Genomic DNA, 18348 nt, shown 5'->3' with positions numbered 1-18348 from the left:
CTATATACTGTGGATGTGTGTGTGTGCAAACCTAATTTAGCTAGAGGACAGAGTGTGATTGTGCATGTATGTGGGAGGGGTGTGGGGGAGTCGAGACAAATTCTCGCAGAAATGTGAAGCATTGTGCTCTGCTCAATTCAACACCAAACGTGTGATTAATGAACAGCACAACAATGCCAAAGCTTATTTTACTCTAAAAGTGTGATCCGTCCACCTCCATTACATGCACAGATTCGAGTCTGGCTTCTACAAAAACAGCGGTCTTAAACACATGTTCACATTGCTGAATCAGGCATTATTAAATGTCTACAAAGCCATGAACCAGACAGACAGACCATTAACAGGCTACTGGGTTTGTATTTCCATTTTTTTTTAAAACCAAACCTGTAGTACACCAATGTCGTAATAGCTAAAATTTATACAAATTGAAGATACCTTAATACAAATTGTTTTATTTGGATTTCAGACAAGTTGTTGCTGTATTAAATACTACTGGGAGACCCAGTTGCTGTGGTAAATGAGTTTTATAGAACTCTGATATACTTGAAATAAAAAATAGCCATTGATTTCCAAGCTCAACTTACAACAAAAGCAATTTTCAAGTCAAACTCTATTTTAAATTCAGAACTGAACTTTCTGTATAGCTGTATGAAGGAAGTTGGGTTTATTTGTATAGCCAAAAACATGAATAAATTTGTGCATAAACAAGGTACACCAAGAATATTGGAATGCAAGAAAACAAGAAAAAAAAGTAGAGAGAAGTCACCGAGACTGAGACAGAATAATATGTCTGATAGAACTGTGTGTAGTTGTGATCCCTTACTACAGATTGGTAAACAGGCTGTCTGGCCATATGTCCTTGGCAGGCCCTGACAAGTCTCTTTAATAGTCTGCTACTGATGTCCAGCTTATCACTCCTCATGTCTTCTCTTCTCCGTCTGACAAACTTGTAAGAGCAGGTGGCATAGGACATTTTTTATCTTTTTTTCTGACCAGCATCCATTTCCCCCCAAGGCAACACACACATGCATAGTTACATCCATACAAATACACCGTCTTTCACATGGGCGCTTTTCCCTAGTCGTGTAAATAGGATGATCAATAGGGATGGGATGGAGGAAAATTTGTCAAAACAGTTTGATATAAAACCAAATATCCAACCAACTCTGGATTTCATCACTAGGTGTTGCACTTCCATTTCGCAGAGAAAATGAGACTGAGGGGAGTGACTCCAGTCCACTTGGTGGCACTGATGCTCCTCTAAGCTGGTTTGACAACCACCAATAAACACTATTTAAGCCTTTCATGCATACTGGTCACTACGGTGGACAGCTGTTCTACAACTGTTCTCTTGCACATTCATGGATTTTGTTGTTTCAGTTCCTTATCAGCCAACACGGTGCCACTTATGCACCATCCCATACACTGCAATTCATACCATTACTGTAATTTTGCTGTTCTTGATAAAGCTGTTCTGCACTCATGTTTGAGTTGAAAAGCAATTGCTTGGTATTGTTATTAGACTATAATTAACAGTTTTGTTTTGTTTTGTGCATATTATCTCCATGAAGTAAGTAATGACTTAGTATTAGAGTATGTTAAAATGTGAGAAAATATCAGATTAGCTGCTCTAATTTTTTTTTTTTTTTATATAGTTTTCAGACAGTATGTCAGTAAATGTTTCTTTGCTTCAAAAATTAAATGCATGGTGTCCAGCTGAATGGACATTTTTGCAACTCCATGAACAATAGGTTCATTTTTTTTTCCAAATGCATTACTTTTTTAATGCTTAGAGGAATAAAAATACTCAGGAAAAAAATCTTGATTAAGGCTCTCATAATTTCTCATTAACCCTTTCATGCATGAGAGGCAGGAGACTAAAGTGGCATTGTAATCAGGTTTGTCACGACTTCTTTTCTGCATTTTTTAGCTGATTTCTGTACTCCTCGTATCAGCGCTTACCTGCTGGTGGTCTCCAATGAGGATGAGGTGCTGGCATGCCTTGCTCAGTGTTGTGATGGTGTGGGCCTCCAGAACCTCTGCAGCCTCTTCTACAATGACCAGGGTGGGACGCACCTCCTGCAGAATCTGGCGATACTTGGCTGCTCCTGTTGTTGTCATGCCAATGACCTGGACAGGTTATGTGCTGAATTAGTGCATTACCTTTACTGTTTTCATGAAAGAGTTGATTGCCAATTTTAACAGCTTTTTTGCTATCATTACAAGTAACATAGCTTATTATACATCAACATTTGATTACATTATAGTTATGTGGGGACACACAGTTTATAAAAAACTTCAAACAGAATCTAACAGCTGAGTGTTTATGGATTGTCTTTGAAGACCAAAGCTTAAAGTGTGACAAGCCTGATTTTATTTTCTGGGAAAGACAATTTTCAGTTAAATATAGATAAAACAACAAATTGGTGGACAGTCCATTCTGAGGGCATACATGGGATCAGGCACAATAACTGAGAAAAGTAAATATTGAGTCTAAGGACAGAAAAAGTTTATATCCTTCTTAGTTTCTCAACATTGCATATTAGATCAACATGCTATTGAATTATCAACTTTGGACAAATATTTCAGTACGCAGAATCCAGGTTAAGAATTGGAATATCTCCTTAAAACAGCACACAGTTACCCACACACACACACTTTCAAATTCACAAAGTTTTTGTGAAAAGCCACTGGTTTCAATTCATTTGTGGTCATGAACTTCAATTATCTGGATTTTATCAGTATGAAAGCTAAAGTTAAAATGAAGTATTAAAAAAAAAACAGAAAACTGTTCAATCAGTATGTCAGAATATGTTTTAAACTATTTCAGTGGGATGTAATGGCTCTTTTCTACAGTATGCCGAGTCAATCTGATTCAATCTGAGTCAATTTGCCAAAAACAATCTGAATCATTTTTTTCTGATTTTATGTTGGACCATTGAAAACTATTCTTTCATTCATTACTGTTTTAAATACTGTACCGTTGCTTCCTTAAGAAGACAGAGGTTCTGGTGACGTTTTACTTCAGCTAATCGGTCGGCCGTTATCTGGTAATCCTGTTCAGACTTCATAGCTTTAGTGCGAAGGTCTAATCTGTAGCGAGCCACCCACAATCTGCAGACACAAAGCAAGTTAATTATGTGCAAATGTAATTATTATATGAAAACCTAAAGACTTTCTGAATGAACTATACACATGGTTAAATAGAAAAAATACAATTGCAGACTGTTATTTTATTGTATTGTTGTGTATTATCAGTCTGAAAGAAAATTATCATTATCAAATTATCATTTGTTGGTTGAAATGATAATTAGGACAATGTAAATATGAGTCCTTGTTGTCCAATTCTCAAACTCCTAGAAGTTTGGATTTACATCTTGGCTCTGTGAGGTGAGAAGATCCTCTGGGATACATTTTCTTGGTGATTAGTTGACTTAATTATACACACTGGGAATAGACTACTTCGACTAGGCTGAGAATACTTGGGGAATGAGATGGAGTGAAGAAGAAGAGGGAAGAAAATGAAACGAAAATTGTAAGAAAATCACTGGGCAAAGTCATGTGACATGCAGTTGAGGTTAAAAAAGAAGCAGTCTGTGAATAAAATAACACATACATACCGATAGAGTCTCCATCTGTCAGGCTGACTAAGGGTCCAAATATCAAATATGAGCCTTTCTTCTTGCTCTGTCATAGTTGAACTCTTTGCCAGCTCTTTCCTGATTTTGTTCATTATCTTTTTCTTCTGATTCCGCTGTATCTGATCACAACAGATACACAACAGATTAAACTTTGAACTTCAGATGTGCAATACCTGTTTTCTTCTTAAAATCAGCCCTATTTGGTGTCCGACAGATTGTTATTACATTAAGTTCATGAGTTATGTTCTTCACCAAAATACATGCGTATTATTATGCATAAATGTAATTTTTATGTGTGAACCTTCTGTAAATTTAGTCCATGCTACAGTATTACCAGAGAGTGTATTGTTTTATACTCTTTTATGTAAAAATAGTGCCTACTGTTAAAAACATTACTTAATAAAGCCCTAGTAGCCAAAAACTCCACATTAATCTGTCTAATTTCCTGGTCTGCTCTGAAGTTAGCCTGGAGAATTTTATGTGTGCCTCTTCTATTAGTATCTCATGAGGAAGGAAGTGTTGCGCAAGCCAGTAACATGATGACAAACATCTGCCAAAGATTTCTGCAATCCCACTCATCAACAGTTGGTGGTAGTAACATGCCAAGAAATGCAAACAAATTGAGATTCTTTCAGAAAGACTGTTTTACCTATGAGTTCATTGTAGCCTTTTTGTTTTTTTCAGTATATTTTTTAAGTCATATGAAAGGATATAGATGCTTTATATACAGGGAAAAAAAAATATAATAATTGTGCAACTGAAATTACAAAATTCCACCAATGTTGTAACTATATAATTATGGGATGCTCAGTGACAGGACCATACATTCAGCAAGAGCCACTGAGACTGACATTGTACACTCAGGAATTGGTTTCAGGAACACCCAAGGTGAGTTAAATTCCACAATTGTTTTTGTATGGTAAGATGTAATTTATTTTAAGGATATTTGAGTGCTTGACCCTGTTGAGTCTATTATATTCACACTTTACATCTAGTGGCAGATGTGATTCATACACTTTCTATAAACAAATCAAATGAAGTCACCCCAACAAACCATAAAATGTACTGTGTTCATACTGTCTATGATAAAACACAGGTCAAAGAAAATATTTTTTTTTTGTTCTTTATGCCATCCAAAGCTTTTCATACTTAGGGCTGTATGTGTATAGTCAATAGTAATAATTTTAAAAATGTATCAACTATGCATCACATGTTTAAGTCTATGTAAAGTACAAATAAATATTTTGGAGCTTGTCATGCTTCACAACTGAGCGATAATAATCACTCAGATGAATTAAAATGATTCTGTTGGCCTGTAGATATACTGCATGCATCAACATTGACCCCCCTCAGACCAATCAGCCATAAATTCAAATGATACTGTGCTCAATTAGATCATCTGATTGAATGAACTTTGCGCAAAATGTTAAACTTGTTAAATGTTAAAGTCATTAAAATCTCCACATGGAACATCTTAATTGTACCTCCCATCCTTCCTCAGCCTGTATTTCCACTTCGTCCAGATTCATTGCCAGCATCATTTTTTCCACAGCTTTAACAGCCTCCACTCCATCGTCCGCTTTCCATCTGCCATCTCGTCCACCTCTGGGTTCAGTGTAGTCTTCAATAATCCGCTCTGCCTGGATCAGATCGGCCTCCTCTGCAATTTCGATGAGGTCTTCCTCCATGGGTTCCTCTGCTGCCTCTTCTACAACATTGCAGTCAGAATCAGTATCAAATCTTATACAGCGTGTTCATACACACAAAAACAGGGGTCATCCCATGAAGGACATGTTGAAAGATATGTATTGAGGCTGGGGGATGTGGGAGGATAAACATCTTCATCTATATTTTTCATGAACATGTAGGAAAATTTCCAACCTAAGTGGTAGGTTAAGCTCATAACGATGTTAAGGCATTGTTAATGGATCAGCTATGATGTCAGTTGTTTGTTTTATTAGTGTTTCCTTGAAAAATCCTGCTCTGGGACTTGCTGGGATTCAAGAATTTCATCACAATTTTGCCCTATTGGAAACTCAATGATTTTTCAGATTATGTACAGAAGCTTTAAATAGAGCTACAGAGGCTGTGAGGCTGCTTGCCATGCAAAATGAATTTACTGTGCCTAGTTTTTTGTTCCATTGTGTAAATGGTGTGTTCCTAAAATATCTCTAATATACATGTATACTGAGGAAAATGTTAATGTCTTTGTACAAATATCCCTGTGGTATTCATTCAGTTAATTTTAGATGTTCCCTGTCATCACTGTCCACTGAATTATCTGTGATTAGTGGGCTGCTCATATTTGTATTTAATTGTTAAAAAAGGACATGCTCTGAAAGACAATAGGCCAATATTTAAATCCTCTTGTGAAAACCACAGTAAAAACCATACCTTCATTTCTAGGTCTGTACTCTGTCTCCCTCTGTAGGAAAACAGTGGAACCTAGACCCAACCAGTCTATCATCAGACTGGATTTCTTCCTCTCCTGGCAAACCTCAAATCCATCTTCCCCCTATAAGAAATAAAAAAAAATAGGACCAATGGCCCTGTAGCTTACCAACCAAATTAAAAGCTTTGGGAAATGTATCCAAATGCCATTTATTATCACCCAGTTATGTGTATTTATTATATTACAGAAATAGCCCATGTTTTTTTCATATTCCGATCAGATCTGTAAAAAAATTCAAATTCCAACTTGGTATCATTGATACTTATTGATTTATTGTATCAATCCACTTCCTATCTCTTATATAACGGGAAAATTTTTCAAAGTGGCACCAAATCCAGAATCAGATCCAGATCGAAATAATTTCAATACCTTGTGTTGACATCATCATAAAGAAGCTGTATACCAAGTTTGAAGTCAATCAGAACTGTAGTTTGGGAGAAGAAGACGACTGAAATTCTTTCCCCATAAGAGCCCATGTTAAATTTTCCGCAAGTTCCCGGATCCAGAAGAAGATCCTGATCAGCATGTGGCCATTATGTTTTGGTCATCTCCCAATCGGGTCCGGACTGTAGAAATTTACACTTGATATAATTCATATTTACTGAGTTACTGCATCGATCCACTTCCTATCTCTTATAATGAGGAAATTTTTCAAAGTTGCACCAAATCCAGAATCAGATCCAAATAATTTCACTAACTTTTGTTAACATCATCATAAAGAAGCTGTATACCAAGTTTGAAGTCAATCGAAATTGTAGTTTCGGAGAAGACGACGATTGAAATTTTTGTAACAGATGACAGACGCCGCCGGACACCGCATGACGACAATACCTTACGGCCTGTCAGCCAGTAAGCTAATAAAAAGAGAAACTTATAAGTTTCCCAGATCTTTTCCTTTCTAGATAGCACCAGTAAATATGAACAGTAAAATGACTTTTTTCCCCATTCTGTATGACATACAGGTGGTTGATGCAGACTGTCCCAGTGTGTCTCTGAAATGTACTTCTGTAGATAATTTTGACGAAGGGGACCTTTCAGAGAGCACTCCAGCTTCACACTCTGATGCTCGAGTTTCCTTTGCTCATCACAGAGCTGCCGGTAGATCTGTAAAACAGGGTGGAGAGAATAACAAGAATTTGACATGTGTCTCACTTTAGTTTAAGAAGTGAAAAAAATAGTCTTACAGACTTATTGCATTAAGTGTGTATTTTGACTGATCTGATGTTAAAACAAGTCAAAGTCAGAGACAAGTTCACAAGTTCAACTATAGGTTGAGCTGCTCTTCATATCTGCTCACATTGTTATAGGCGTCTCGCAGGTGATATGGCAGAGTCTCTCTGAAATCCTCTGAGTGAGTCAGCTCCTTTAGATTGAACTGCTTCAGGATCTCACTGTTGCTGCGGCCGCCTACTCTCACTATGCCCCGTGGGAGAAATCTATGGATGCCTTAGATGGAGAGACATATCATAAAACAAAAACTTCATTTGTCTTAAACCTACCGTTTCACAACAGACAGCAAAAGCTTTTATACCTCCCAGTATAACTTTTATGAACTACGATCATTGCCTACCCTCAAGGAATTGATCCAGGGCATGGTTAGTGTAACACACTACCAGAATGGGAGACTTATTAGCTGGATTTGTCCAAAGCTCTTCATTAGTCAGCAGAGCCTGAGCAATTTTAAGGCCAACATAGGTTTTTCCTGGGAACAACAAAAAGTTGCCTGTTATTATAATATAAATTAAGTGACCTTGCACTTACGTGGATTTTCCATTTTGCAAATGCACAAAATAGACTTCTGTCAGCCATAAATGAAGTGTTCCTTCCAGCAATGCCTTTTCATTGTCTTACCAGTGCCAGGAGGTCCCTGTATAATGGCCAGCTCTTTGGTGAGGGCCAGCTTCAAGGCTCTCATCTGAGACTCATCCAGCCCCAGCTTTTCCATTTTTGGCCAAGCCTGTTCATCCAGGCTGTGAAAAGGTTTGAGGCTGTCCTTATGGGCAGGGTCAGCAATGTGTGACAGGTCATACATGTCTTGTCTTTGCAGGTAAGCTGGAGGTTGGATATCTGCATTGCACTCCACAATGTACCTGCAGAAACATTATTAATGGCAGTAAGATGTATTTTGTTTTTGTTTCATGACCCTTACTTCACAAAGTAGTCTTTCGCCTTTATAAAAACAATGTGCAATTCGTCATTTTTACTTGTGTTTCAACAAAGGCATCAGTAACTATGGCTGCTTTTGATAGACAAATATGTCACAAAGGATGTCTATTATGGATGCTAGTCAGTGTTGGAGCCAAAATACATTTTTGTTTGTTTATTCCTCTTTTTTTATTTTGACCTTAATTTAATAATTGTTTAGTGGGTGTGGCTGTGATGATTGCCACACATGCAATTGATCATGGGTGTTGGTATGGGTGTTGCAAGGTTACATATACCTGCTGTGTGAGGTGGGCGCTGTGTGCATGAGGACAGCCCCAAACGATTGTCTGACCGTGAGAGTAAATTAAGTTGGTCGGTGTTTTCAGTGTTTTTTATGTTAAGGAGCCTATTTTGCTTATTTATAGAAAGTACATGGAACAACGATTGTGACCTATAATGAACACTTGGACTTGATATCAGTGAATAAATGGATTGGCATATCCAAAGACAAAGAAAACCAGCTGGACATTCCTTCATGCACACATCAAAAAATACAACAGGTTGAACCCTTCCACACCATAGTAGTGGCTAAAGGTAAAGCCACTACAGTCAGGATGAAACATTTTCATGACTATGTTTACATACATAAAATATTTCAGTTTTTAACTTTATTCTAAAAAAGACAAAATTTCTAATAAACTGTTTACATGGCTACTGGAAAGGAAAATCCCACAAATACCCATGTCTACACGTAGTTGTGCATGACCCGATTAAAATTAGGGTTGTTTCTGAACTTTCCACTGGTGGGAGACATGCAATTACAAAACAGTTTCATTCTTTCATGCCTTCAAAAGGTTGGCTTTATGATATTTGTACTTATTCAAAAACCTGTTCCTCGGTCATAATGTTTAAAAGTGCATATGTTTCTCTTCCCAACCAGAACTGTGGGCTTCTGTCTGAAGCATGCATCTTTACCAGCAAGATTTTTTGACTCTACACTAGCTGACTGTAAATAGTGTGTTTGTGTGTCACAAGGTGGAGCAAAAACCTGTGAATGAGAAATATATTCCCCAGGCACTGTATGCATGTCCAAAGAATCTTCACAAAACTGGAATAATACCAGCATATCCCACATGCTTTGGCTCAACAATTTTCAATTCGGAAAAAGGCCTGATTCAGAATATGCTGGTTAGAGGGCACTTGTCAAATTTAGACCACTGTTATATTTGGAATAAGGGTTTAACATTCCTGTGCATGTAAATGTACCCAAGCATAGTCGCTGTTATTGTAGTTTATTAAAGATGGGGTTGGAGATGTTTTCCTGGAGCATTTTTTTCTATATTGCTTAACTCTTTAAGTGCCAGACAGTTAAGGGGCTAATAAGCCTTAAAAGTGCCACAGAATTTGGCCGTTTTTCAGTATTTCGCGTCGTTTTTATAATATTTGAAGAATCCTGCAGGAAACCGCTCGGTAACATCCGACCGATTGCTAATTAGATTCAAAACGCACCGGACGCAGCCGATTCATTATTGATCGTAATTTGCATAATTCATAATAATAATAATAATAATAATATTTATTTATATAGCACTTTCCATACATTAAAAACTGTAGCACAAAGTGCTTTACATATCAGTTTAAAAATCAGTACCGCCCCCCACCCACTCACCCGCGCGCACACACACATATACATGCAAACCCACAAGCTCACACATACTTAAGAAGACTGACTGAGCACGGGTAGACCAGAACAAAAATGTACAAGTAAAAGTAAAACATCAATTTAGGAGGCGCTGTCTCAGGGAGCCATCCGCACCAGGAGGCAGCCGCCGACCCCGGCGACCAGGCACCAGCAACACAGCCCCGCATCCCAACTAGTGGGAGAGGGCCAACTGGGACCCCCACCCACCAGAAAGGAGCGGACCCCAGTGAGAGAAGGCGCCACAGCCCCCGGAGTCCACAGCCGCCCCCCGGCATGGAGGGCTCCCTCTGATGAAACACCGGAGAATAAGAAACATTAAAAAGATATAAAAATATTATTCGGTCGCGTGACCTCAAATTCCCGTCTGCTTGGTCTCAAAAGGGGGACACAGAAAGAACGTCATCAAAATGTGAGAAAGAAATGGGGGTGGATGGTTTGTTTGTACACAAATATGGCGTGTTCTCCAAAGCCGATCTGATCGGCCCGTGGCACTTTACAGGTTGTTTTCGTAAAGCCGATTTAATCGGCCCATGGCACTAAAAGTGTTAAAATCCCCTTCACACCCTGATTGCAACCAATTAATTAAATGCTCTAACACAAAAGCAAAAAAATTTTGCCACCTGTGGAATGGACAGGACTGAAAAAACACCATCCAATAAATTTAACCGGCCCATCAAATGATTGAATGGTGATATGTCTATCAAACTCAACTGTCATTTGTCCTCCCCCCTCTGCGTGTACCCCTCTTCGTGCATGAATTACATGTTCTCAGAGGCTTGGAGCACTTGAACAGGAAACGAAGCCAACGCCAGAGCTCGGCTAGCTATATTTTCTATGTTAGGATGTAAAGATTCCCAGCAAGATGTTTTGTCACTAACATAAATCACTAGGAAATGTAATGTTAGCCAGCTAGGTATGAATTGGGGCTGTTCTGCCAACAAACGTAATAGCGAAATGCACAGATTACAGTGTTCAAAGCAAACTTTAGTGGGTTGCTAGTCTCATTTTAGTCTTACTGCAATCAGCTGTTCTTACTAGCCCGAGATTACTTAGAACATGTATCAAAATAACTAGTAAAAAATCCAACTTTTAATCTAATATACTGATGAACAGGCACGCCTGGAGACTTGAATTCAGACGTAAGTACAGATCCGTGGACCGGGAGGAAAATGAATTGAAAGGGGGGTTGGGGGTGGGGTGAATGAATGAAGCTGCACATTCTGGTACCCTGGAGGCATGGCTGGTACCCTGGAGGGGAAGTCTGAAGAAAGGGGTTTGGACTTCTGAATTGTGTATTTTGAAAATGTAAGTAGCTTGCTCAAACTGTTTTTCAAAGGATCTCCTACCCTACCTTTAAGAGAATGTTTTGGTAAATGGTCCCATACAGTCAATTTCACATTATGTTTAATGTTTGATATGGAAAAACAGCAGGGGAATGGTGCTTGCTGGAAATGCTTGATTCAACAGGAAAACCTGAAGATGGTGTCCAGGGAAAAAAAACACAACTAGGGTGGGCAATGCTGTTCTAAATAAGTGTCAAACATTAACAAAACTGATAGAAATGAAAATTGATTTTGAAAACTCTTATGTTGCCATTCTGAAGTAAACAGAGTTTTGTTTTGTTTTTTTTTCAGTTAATTCACATGAAACAGGTCTGGGACAGATGGCCAACACAAAGTTTCAAGCATGGTAAACAACTTTTAAAGTAATTGTGAAGGGCACTGAGCATACAGATAAGAGTGTCAAACACATCCGCGGATGAAAACATTTTCGTGGGCATCATTGTGAAATAATTAACTTAAGACTCTGGGAACTGAACTTGGTTTACCCTATCTTACCTCCCTGCATGATAAGAGAACTCTTGTACAATGTGCTATGAGATAAAAAAAAATTTTTTAAAAATGACCTTGACAATAAAACCCCTTCACAATACGTGCACCCACACAACCCTACCTTTGAAAGGGCAGGTCGTCCTCTTCCTGCTCCTGCAGGCCCTCCAGGACATACCGATAGGCCTCAAAGTATGCAGTGGTCTCTACCATCAAGAACACCTGATCTTTCTGTGGGATCAAATACAAGTGTCTTACATATTCATCTGTTGCATTCAGAAGTGAAAATACCATCTAAAATACATATATTCTCTAATATATCAGCAGTTACAAACCTGGGTGAGAATTATAAATGACAATGAACATATTAACACTCTCAGTCACATGGTGGTAAAATGAAAGCAGGTAAATGAGTCCATGATAAGGGTCGTAGTTTTCAGTTTTTATCAAATTTGTTTTCGACAAGTTCAAGTAGCAAACAGTGATCCTAATTAGAAGAGGGCTTTCATTTTTCAGGACACTGTTTGTGGTATTACTAATTACTGCAAATAAACTTTTACTGCCTTAACTGCACAGGCATCTTACAAATAGTGTCCAGTGTATTTATAAGACAAAGTGACCTGGATGTAAATATCTCAAGTGTCTCAGCTTTTCCAGATACAGGGGTTGGACAAAATAATGGAAACACCTTAAAAAAATCAACAAAATATAATTTAATATGGTGTAGGTCCGCCTTTTGCGGATATTACAGCCTCAATTCTCCGAGGTATTGATTCATACAACTTGTGAATTGTTTCCAAAGGAATTTTAAGCCATTCTTCAGTTAGAATACCCTCCAACTCTTTTAGAGACGATGGCGGTGGAAATCGACGTCTTACTTGAATCTCTAAAACTGACCATAAATGCTCAATAATGTTGAGGTCTGGGGACTGTGTTGGCCATACGAGATGCTCAACTTCATTAGAATGTTCCTCATGCCATTCTTTAACAATTCTAGCTGTATGGATTGGGGCATTATCATCTTGAGGTGAAGGTGTTTCCATTATTTTGTCCAACCCCTGTATGTCAAAGTACATATCTGTGAAATCTTTAATTGAGTAGGTGTATCTAAAAAGACTAAATCTATACTTGTAACAACATAGATCTAGTACTAAATCTGTACTAGTAACAATATAGATTTAGGTGTTTTTGTCAGCTGTTTTTCTTTCCCACCTGAATTCTGGCCAACTTTAATCTGCTTTCTTCAGTAAAAGTAATCTGGACCTGTCCTTTCTGCAGATCATTTGGTTTTCGATCAGAGACTGTCGCAAACAAGAAGGTGTCAAAATTGTCACAAGTCAAACAGACCAGGGATCCAAAGATCAGCCTCTTGGAGTTCTCCCAACGCACAAACTGTTGAATCCAGAAAGTGATATTAATTCACACAAAAAACCAAATGGTCAGGTTATAACTTAGCATATCAGTGTAGTGAAAAAATCCTTAAAATTCATGAAACAGTAATCTTAATCCATTCAGTGGCTAACCTTGAGTGGCTGAACATCAAATTGGACTACATAGGCAATGCCAGCGTTTGTGCATTGGGGCACCATCAGCTGTGTGTCATGATATATTCTGACATCGTCAAAGCGTTTTGATCTTGAAGGGCTATCAGTTGTTCCGATGTTCATTTGGTTAAAAACCAGTTCTTGGATTCCCTCCCGGAGTGGCTTCACAAAGTCCTCTCTCAGCAGCCGGAAGTGTGTGTCAAGGTAGAGGTGGGTGTTTGTGTAGCGCTGAGAGGTGAGGTTGGGTCTAAGGAAGGGCCTGTCTGTCTGATGAAGCTCCTCTGGAGTTGGGTAGATGGGTATGGTCCTGAAGTTTTGCTGATCTTCTTCATCTAGGTGAAAATTAATGAATGTGTGAGTGTTGTCTCATTTATAAAAGTGTGTAAAAAAAAAAAAAAAAAAAAAAAAAAAAAAGGAACACATCCCAAATTATTACATAAACTATTACAGTTTTGTGGTTTGGGCACTGATCAGAATCCATACTACATATTAAAAAAAAAACAAAAAAAAACATGAATACTTGGACCAGCCTGTTACCTGGTTTACTTCCACCTGCAGGTAGAAGTGAATATGTGTCCTTGTCAGAGCGGAGGGTGCCCTCTCTGGATCTCTCTTGGAGGTGTTTGACAAGGACTTGAAGATTCTCCATATTCTCCTCCACCTCAGGCTGGATGTCCACTCCTAATGCTCTCAGGGTGTTGATGGTGGCTTGGAACTGCGTCAACAGCAAACTCACTGCCATGACCGAACTAGCAGGGAAGATGCTGAGCACCTAAAGGAATATAGTGAGGACAAGGTGAAAATACATGCAAGTCTGAAACTTAATACTTCAGCGTCTCATAAAGTGGGTTAAAAATTCTTTGACTCTTCTCTGACAGCCAAAACCTTTTAATGACATTTGCAAAAAATAATAAATAAATAAAAATCAGTATAAACCTGTATAAACATCCCGTTTTTGCAAGTTCAGATTTTTTTTCCCCCATTTTGGTACCATCTAGCCCACAGCTAATGAGTGATTTGAGTGTTCATTTGGTACATTTTTGACTACTATCATCATGTACACTTGTGACAGAATCAACCTTCTGTTACTTTTTTTCTGCTGACTAGCCTGGGAACCACTGCTAATGTCTTCACAAGTTACAATGTACACACCACCATCTCGTAACTGCCACCTCACGACAGTTCTGCTGGGCAAAGGCGGTTATTTTTCTCTCTGTTAGTTTCTATTGTTACAAAAACAGTCTTAGACACAGAGCTCTGTCTTTTGTAAACACATAAATTATGATTAGCATATGCTTCAATGTAGAAATCATTCATCTTTGTCACATGACATGAATTATAACAATTAACTGTTTTGACATGTAAATGATGATGATGGTTTAATACACCGTTAAAAGCCTATCTAAGTATATTTCTAATCACAAAATATTCCCTTCATAACTCATTTTTTATGTATGTAATTAGTTTCAACTAATAACTGTTTCCACACACAAAAATCTCAAGTGGGCTAAAGCATGATCTACATTTGGTTCGTAAAATTTAATTAAGGTGAAGGCACATAAAGCCTTTCTGAACCTGAAATCAGGTTTTTCATAGGCCACAATGGAAATTTCCCTCATGTTATTTTGCATAAATATATTTATATATTAAAACTACTACTTACTTAATTTACTTGACTACTCTCTCTTCATAATTGTAACATTTTGGAATAATGGAAAAATGTTAAATCTCTTTGTTTTATGCATTAGATTTTGCAGGTCTTCCTACTTTTACCTTAAGCAATTTAATAGAGGCACACAGTGGCACTGGCACCAGGACCACCACTAGAGGGGTCTGTTAAGCACATTTGGAAAAACTGTGGCGTTAGTAAAGAAGAGGTAAATACTGAAATTACCTTCTAAGTGCAATAAGAAAGTACCTGCAAATCCCACTCTAAAAAGTAATCACACATACAATCTTAAAGGCAAATCAGATTTGTGATCACAGAATGACCTACAACATATTTACCATGTTTGTGCTTATTTATTGTATATACTGTATTTGTATCTGTAAGTTATGTGCTGTATCTATTCAACTTGCACTGTCCTCTCTACTTCCTTGTATCTGTGTATATGAAACCGCTGCATTTTAAACGAGTGCTTTGCTCACTGTTTACATTTACCTTTGAGAGGACTGTGAGGATGTTCTCCAGTTGCCGTGGATATTGTGTCATGCGAACAGGACTGACCTCTGACCCCATGCCTGCAAGGTAATGGGGTAAGACGTAACGAAGGAACCCTGAATCTTTAATGATGTTGCCCAGGTGCTGCAGGGTGCTGCGGTCTGCTCGAGATTTGAAGGCCATGCTCAGCACCAGGCAGAGAAGTTCAACAAGGTCCTTTCTCATCGTGGTCTCATCCAGGAGAGTTTGCAGGGCAGGGTTAGAGGACAGAGTGATGGCTATGACTGATGGGTCTTTTTTAGAGAGTTCCTCTAGTGATTTATAGCTCATTCCACTATGCCTCGGTGCCCTAGCTTTGCCAACTGATTTTGATCTGGCGCCACTCCCCTCTTTTTTGTCTCTCTCATAGTATTTTGTCTCACCTCGTCCACCTCCTTTCCTGTCAACACTGTATGCTCCTCTCCTTTCCCCTTTTTCTACAACCTTACGCCGTAATCTCCATTCGCATTCAGGGACTTTCTCATTTTGGCCAGTATCTGGGAGGAAAAATATAATTTATCTCATAAGATTTTTAAAATGAAAGTGTGGATGCTATACTATTTGATCACCATTGACATTGCATATTTACCATTATAGGCTCCTCCACTCCGTGCTCTTTGGGTCAGCCTTTCCATAGTCTGATTACATCTGAAAAGTAAATGTTAAAACAAAAATGAACATCTGACCATAATTGCAGAAATTAAAGTAATCCTTAAAGAGAGAGCATTACATGATGTTCCACATCAGTTAATATTCCACAGTGTTCATTTTATTTCAATCCATTTAAAAGTCACATAGAATGTATTTCCAAACAACTACTGGCTATTCTTGTCAAAAGTCAAAGCATGTAATTCTCTCTTAAAAACATAAAATATCTGTAGAACACAGTGAATTTCATTTACAATTGTAATATAATAGACTGTCAAATGTAGAGCATCTTTTATATAACTTGTACTTTTAGGTATTTCACTTAATTTTAAAAATAAATGTTATCTTTTAATAGCTGACAGACACCAGTTAACAGCTTCCATTGAGACTACTGTGTGCCCTCTGCTGGATGTTCATAGGATCTGCATAGGAGGGGTAAGTTTCCTTTCTCAGGAAGCCGGGTGAGAACATAACGTCATGTCTACTGTACAAAAACTGGTTTCTCTGATCAAGGATCGAGTGTTTCTCCAGGCTTCACAGGTACTTTCCATACAAAGTGATAATTTTACATTACTCCACACTACTTTAAGAAAAGTCTATTGTTGTACAGACTTACTATCTTTTGCCAAACAATCTCTTTTAATTAATAATTATATTTTATTATATATATTTTGGCAAAACTCATGTACGCAAAAAGTAACCCAAGTAAAAAAAAAAAGAGAGAGAGAGAGAGACTCACCAGACTGAAAAGAAGCCCTAGAGAATCTTTACGCAGAAAATAAAACGTTTTGTTGATACCCCGGATCTGTTAAATCTGCAGTAGTCTGTTTCCGTGAAGCTGACAGTGAACAGTGACTGTTCTGATGAGGGAGTGGCTGTTTAAATACTCTCCGTTCATTTTCGATTTCGTTTCATCAGAATCAACACCAGAATCCACCTAAGTCACCGTCGAAATGTGTTGATGACACTGACATACATATTAAAATGGACAAGTCTGTACACTGGGGGATCGGGCACAAAAACACATTTAAATAGATAAAATGTGGAAAAAGAAGGGCTTTACAGATTTACGCTTACCCATGTTATTAATGAGTATAAATGAGTTTTCGAGCATGGGTGTGTACATGTTTGTTCACCTGATGATTACTGAATGTCTGCTGATGAAATACACATCCATGAACGAAATAAATGAAATAAATCTGTCAATATCAGTTTTATATTTGAATATAGTATAGGTCAATCAGCTTGTTTCAAGGCCTGTTTATGTGAAACCTATGGTCTGAATCAGTGGCGATTTCTCATAAACTGCAAGGGAAGCCCGTCTTCCCCTAAAATTACAAAAAAATGAAATGGTTAAATATGTTCGGTTGTGTTGACATTTCATTGACTACAACTGTGTTAGAACACGTTCATCTCACTGACGAGTTCGTTCAGAATCAGCTTTATCACAAATCAACGGACTCGATGTTGTTCACTTCTCATACATTCCCGTTGCGCTATTTTCTCATACATCTCTGCTCAGTGCATTTGCTCGTAGACACCGGGGGTCTCTGGGCTTCAATGGGACTGAGTGGAACAGTTTTTTTCATTGCCTCAAAACTGGACGGTAATTGGATAAATGCCACGATGTTGTCCCGCCCCCGAGCGCCGGGCGTCTCAGGGGGTGAATGGAGCTGTGGGCGGAGCTCGGCCGGGCTGGACGCCAGAATCCCACGTGCTGATTGGAGGATCAGACGCAAGGCTGAATCCCGTTTGATTGACAGCTATTTTGAGATCTACTCCTTCACTGACAGTTCAGTTTAATACCGTCGCACATTCTGCTGTGAAATCGAGAGAAAAACCACTACGAAATTACTCGTTCATTTCTTGCACTGTAAATAAAACACATTCATTGAACTTCCCTGTTTCAATTTAACATAATTTCAGCGTTTTCTTGTTTCAGTTACATAATTTAATCATTTCTTGTTTGAGTTTAATATCGTTTTGTAGATAGTTAAATCAATCAAACTGTCGGCTAGGTCGGAGTGAAAGGAGCATCTCTTGTTTAAAAAGGCTGAAGTCTTACACCCACAACACAATGGGCCAAGGCAATCTGAGCAGTCTAGGTTTGCTGGCCATTCAGAGGACACTGGTCCAGTCCCTGGAAAAGACGCCTACTTGGTACGATAAGGTCACTGAGCATTTTCT

The 18348-nt window shown here is 38.3% G+C and overlaps 1 protein-coding gene across 1 annotated transcript in view; it reads right to left on the bottom strand.

Moving 5' to 3' along the window:
- znfx1 (zinc finger, NFX1-type containing 1) overlaps positions 1-17022 on the bottom strand; it is a 21910-nt gene extending 4888 nt beyond the window's left edge. The window contains 16 exon segments of the mRNA XM_030133935.1: positions 1963-2130; positions 2982-3114; positions 3621-3760; positions 5126-5349; positions 6036-6156; positions 7054-7197; positions 7391-7539; positions 7664-7795; positions 7945-8183; positions 11894-12000; positions 12982-13161; positions 13293-13645; positions 13851-14085; positions 15475-16010; positions 16103-16161; positions 16901-17022. Of these exon segments, the coding sequence (XP_029989795.1) occupies positions 1963-2130; positions 2982-3114; positions 3621-3760; positions 5126-5349; positions 6036-6156; positions 7054-7197; positions 7391-7539; positions 7664-7795; positions 7945-8183; positions 11894-12000; positions 12982-13161; positions 13293-13645; positions 13851-14085; positions 15475-16010; positions 16103-16148 (2907 nt within the window). The 5' untranslated portion in view covers positions 16149-16161; positions 16901-17022.
- Between the last annotated feature and the right edge of the window lie 1326 nt (positions 17023-18348).

This window comes from Sphaeramia orbicularis, chromosome 5, assembly GCF_902148855.1.
Source record: "Sphaeramia orbicularis chromosome 5, fSphaOr1.1, whole genome shotgun sequence".
NCBI lineage: Eukaryota > Metazoa > Chordata > Actinopteri > Kurtiformes > Apogonidae > Sphaeramia > Sphaeramia orbicularis.
This window is presented reverse-complemented; position numbering and strand designations above follow the sequence as displayed.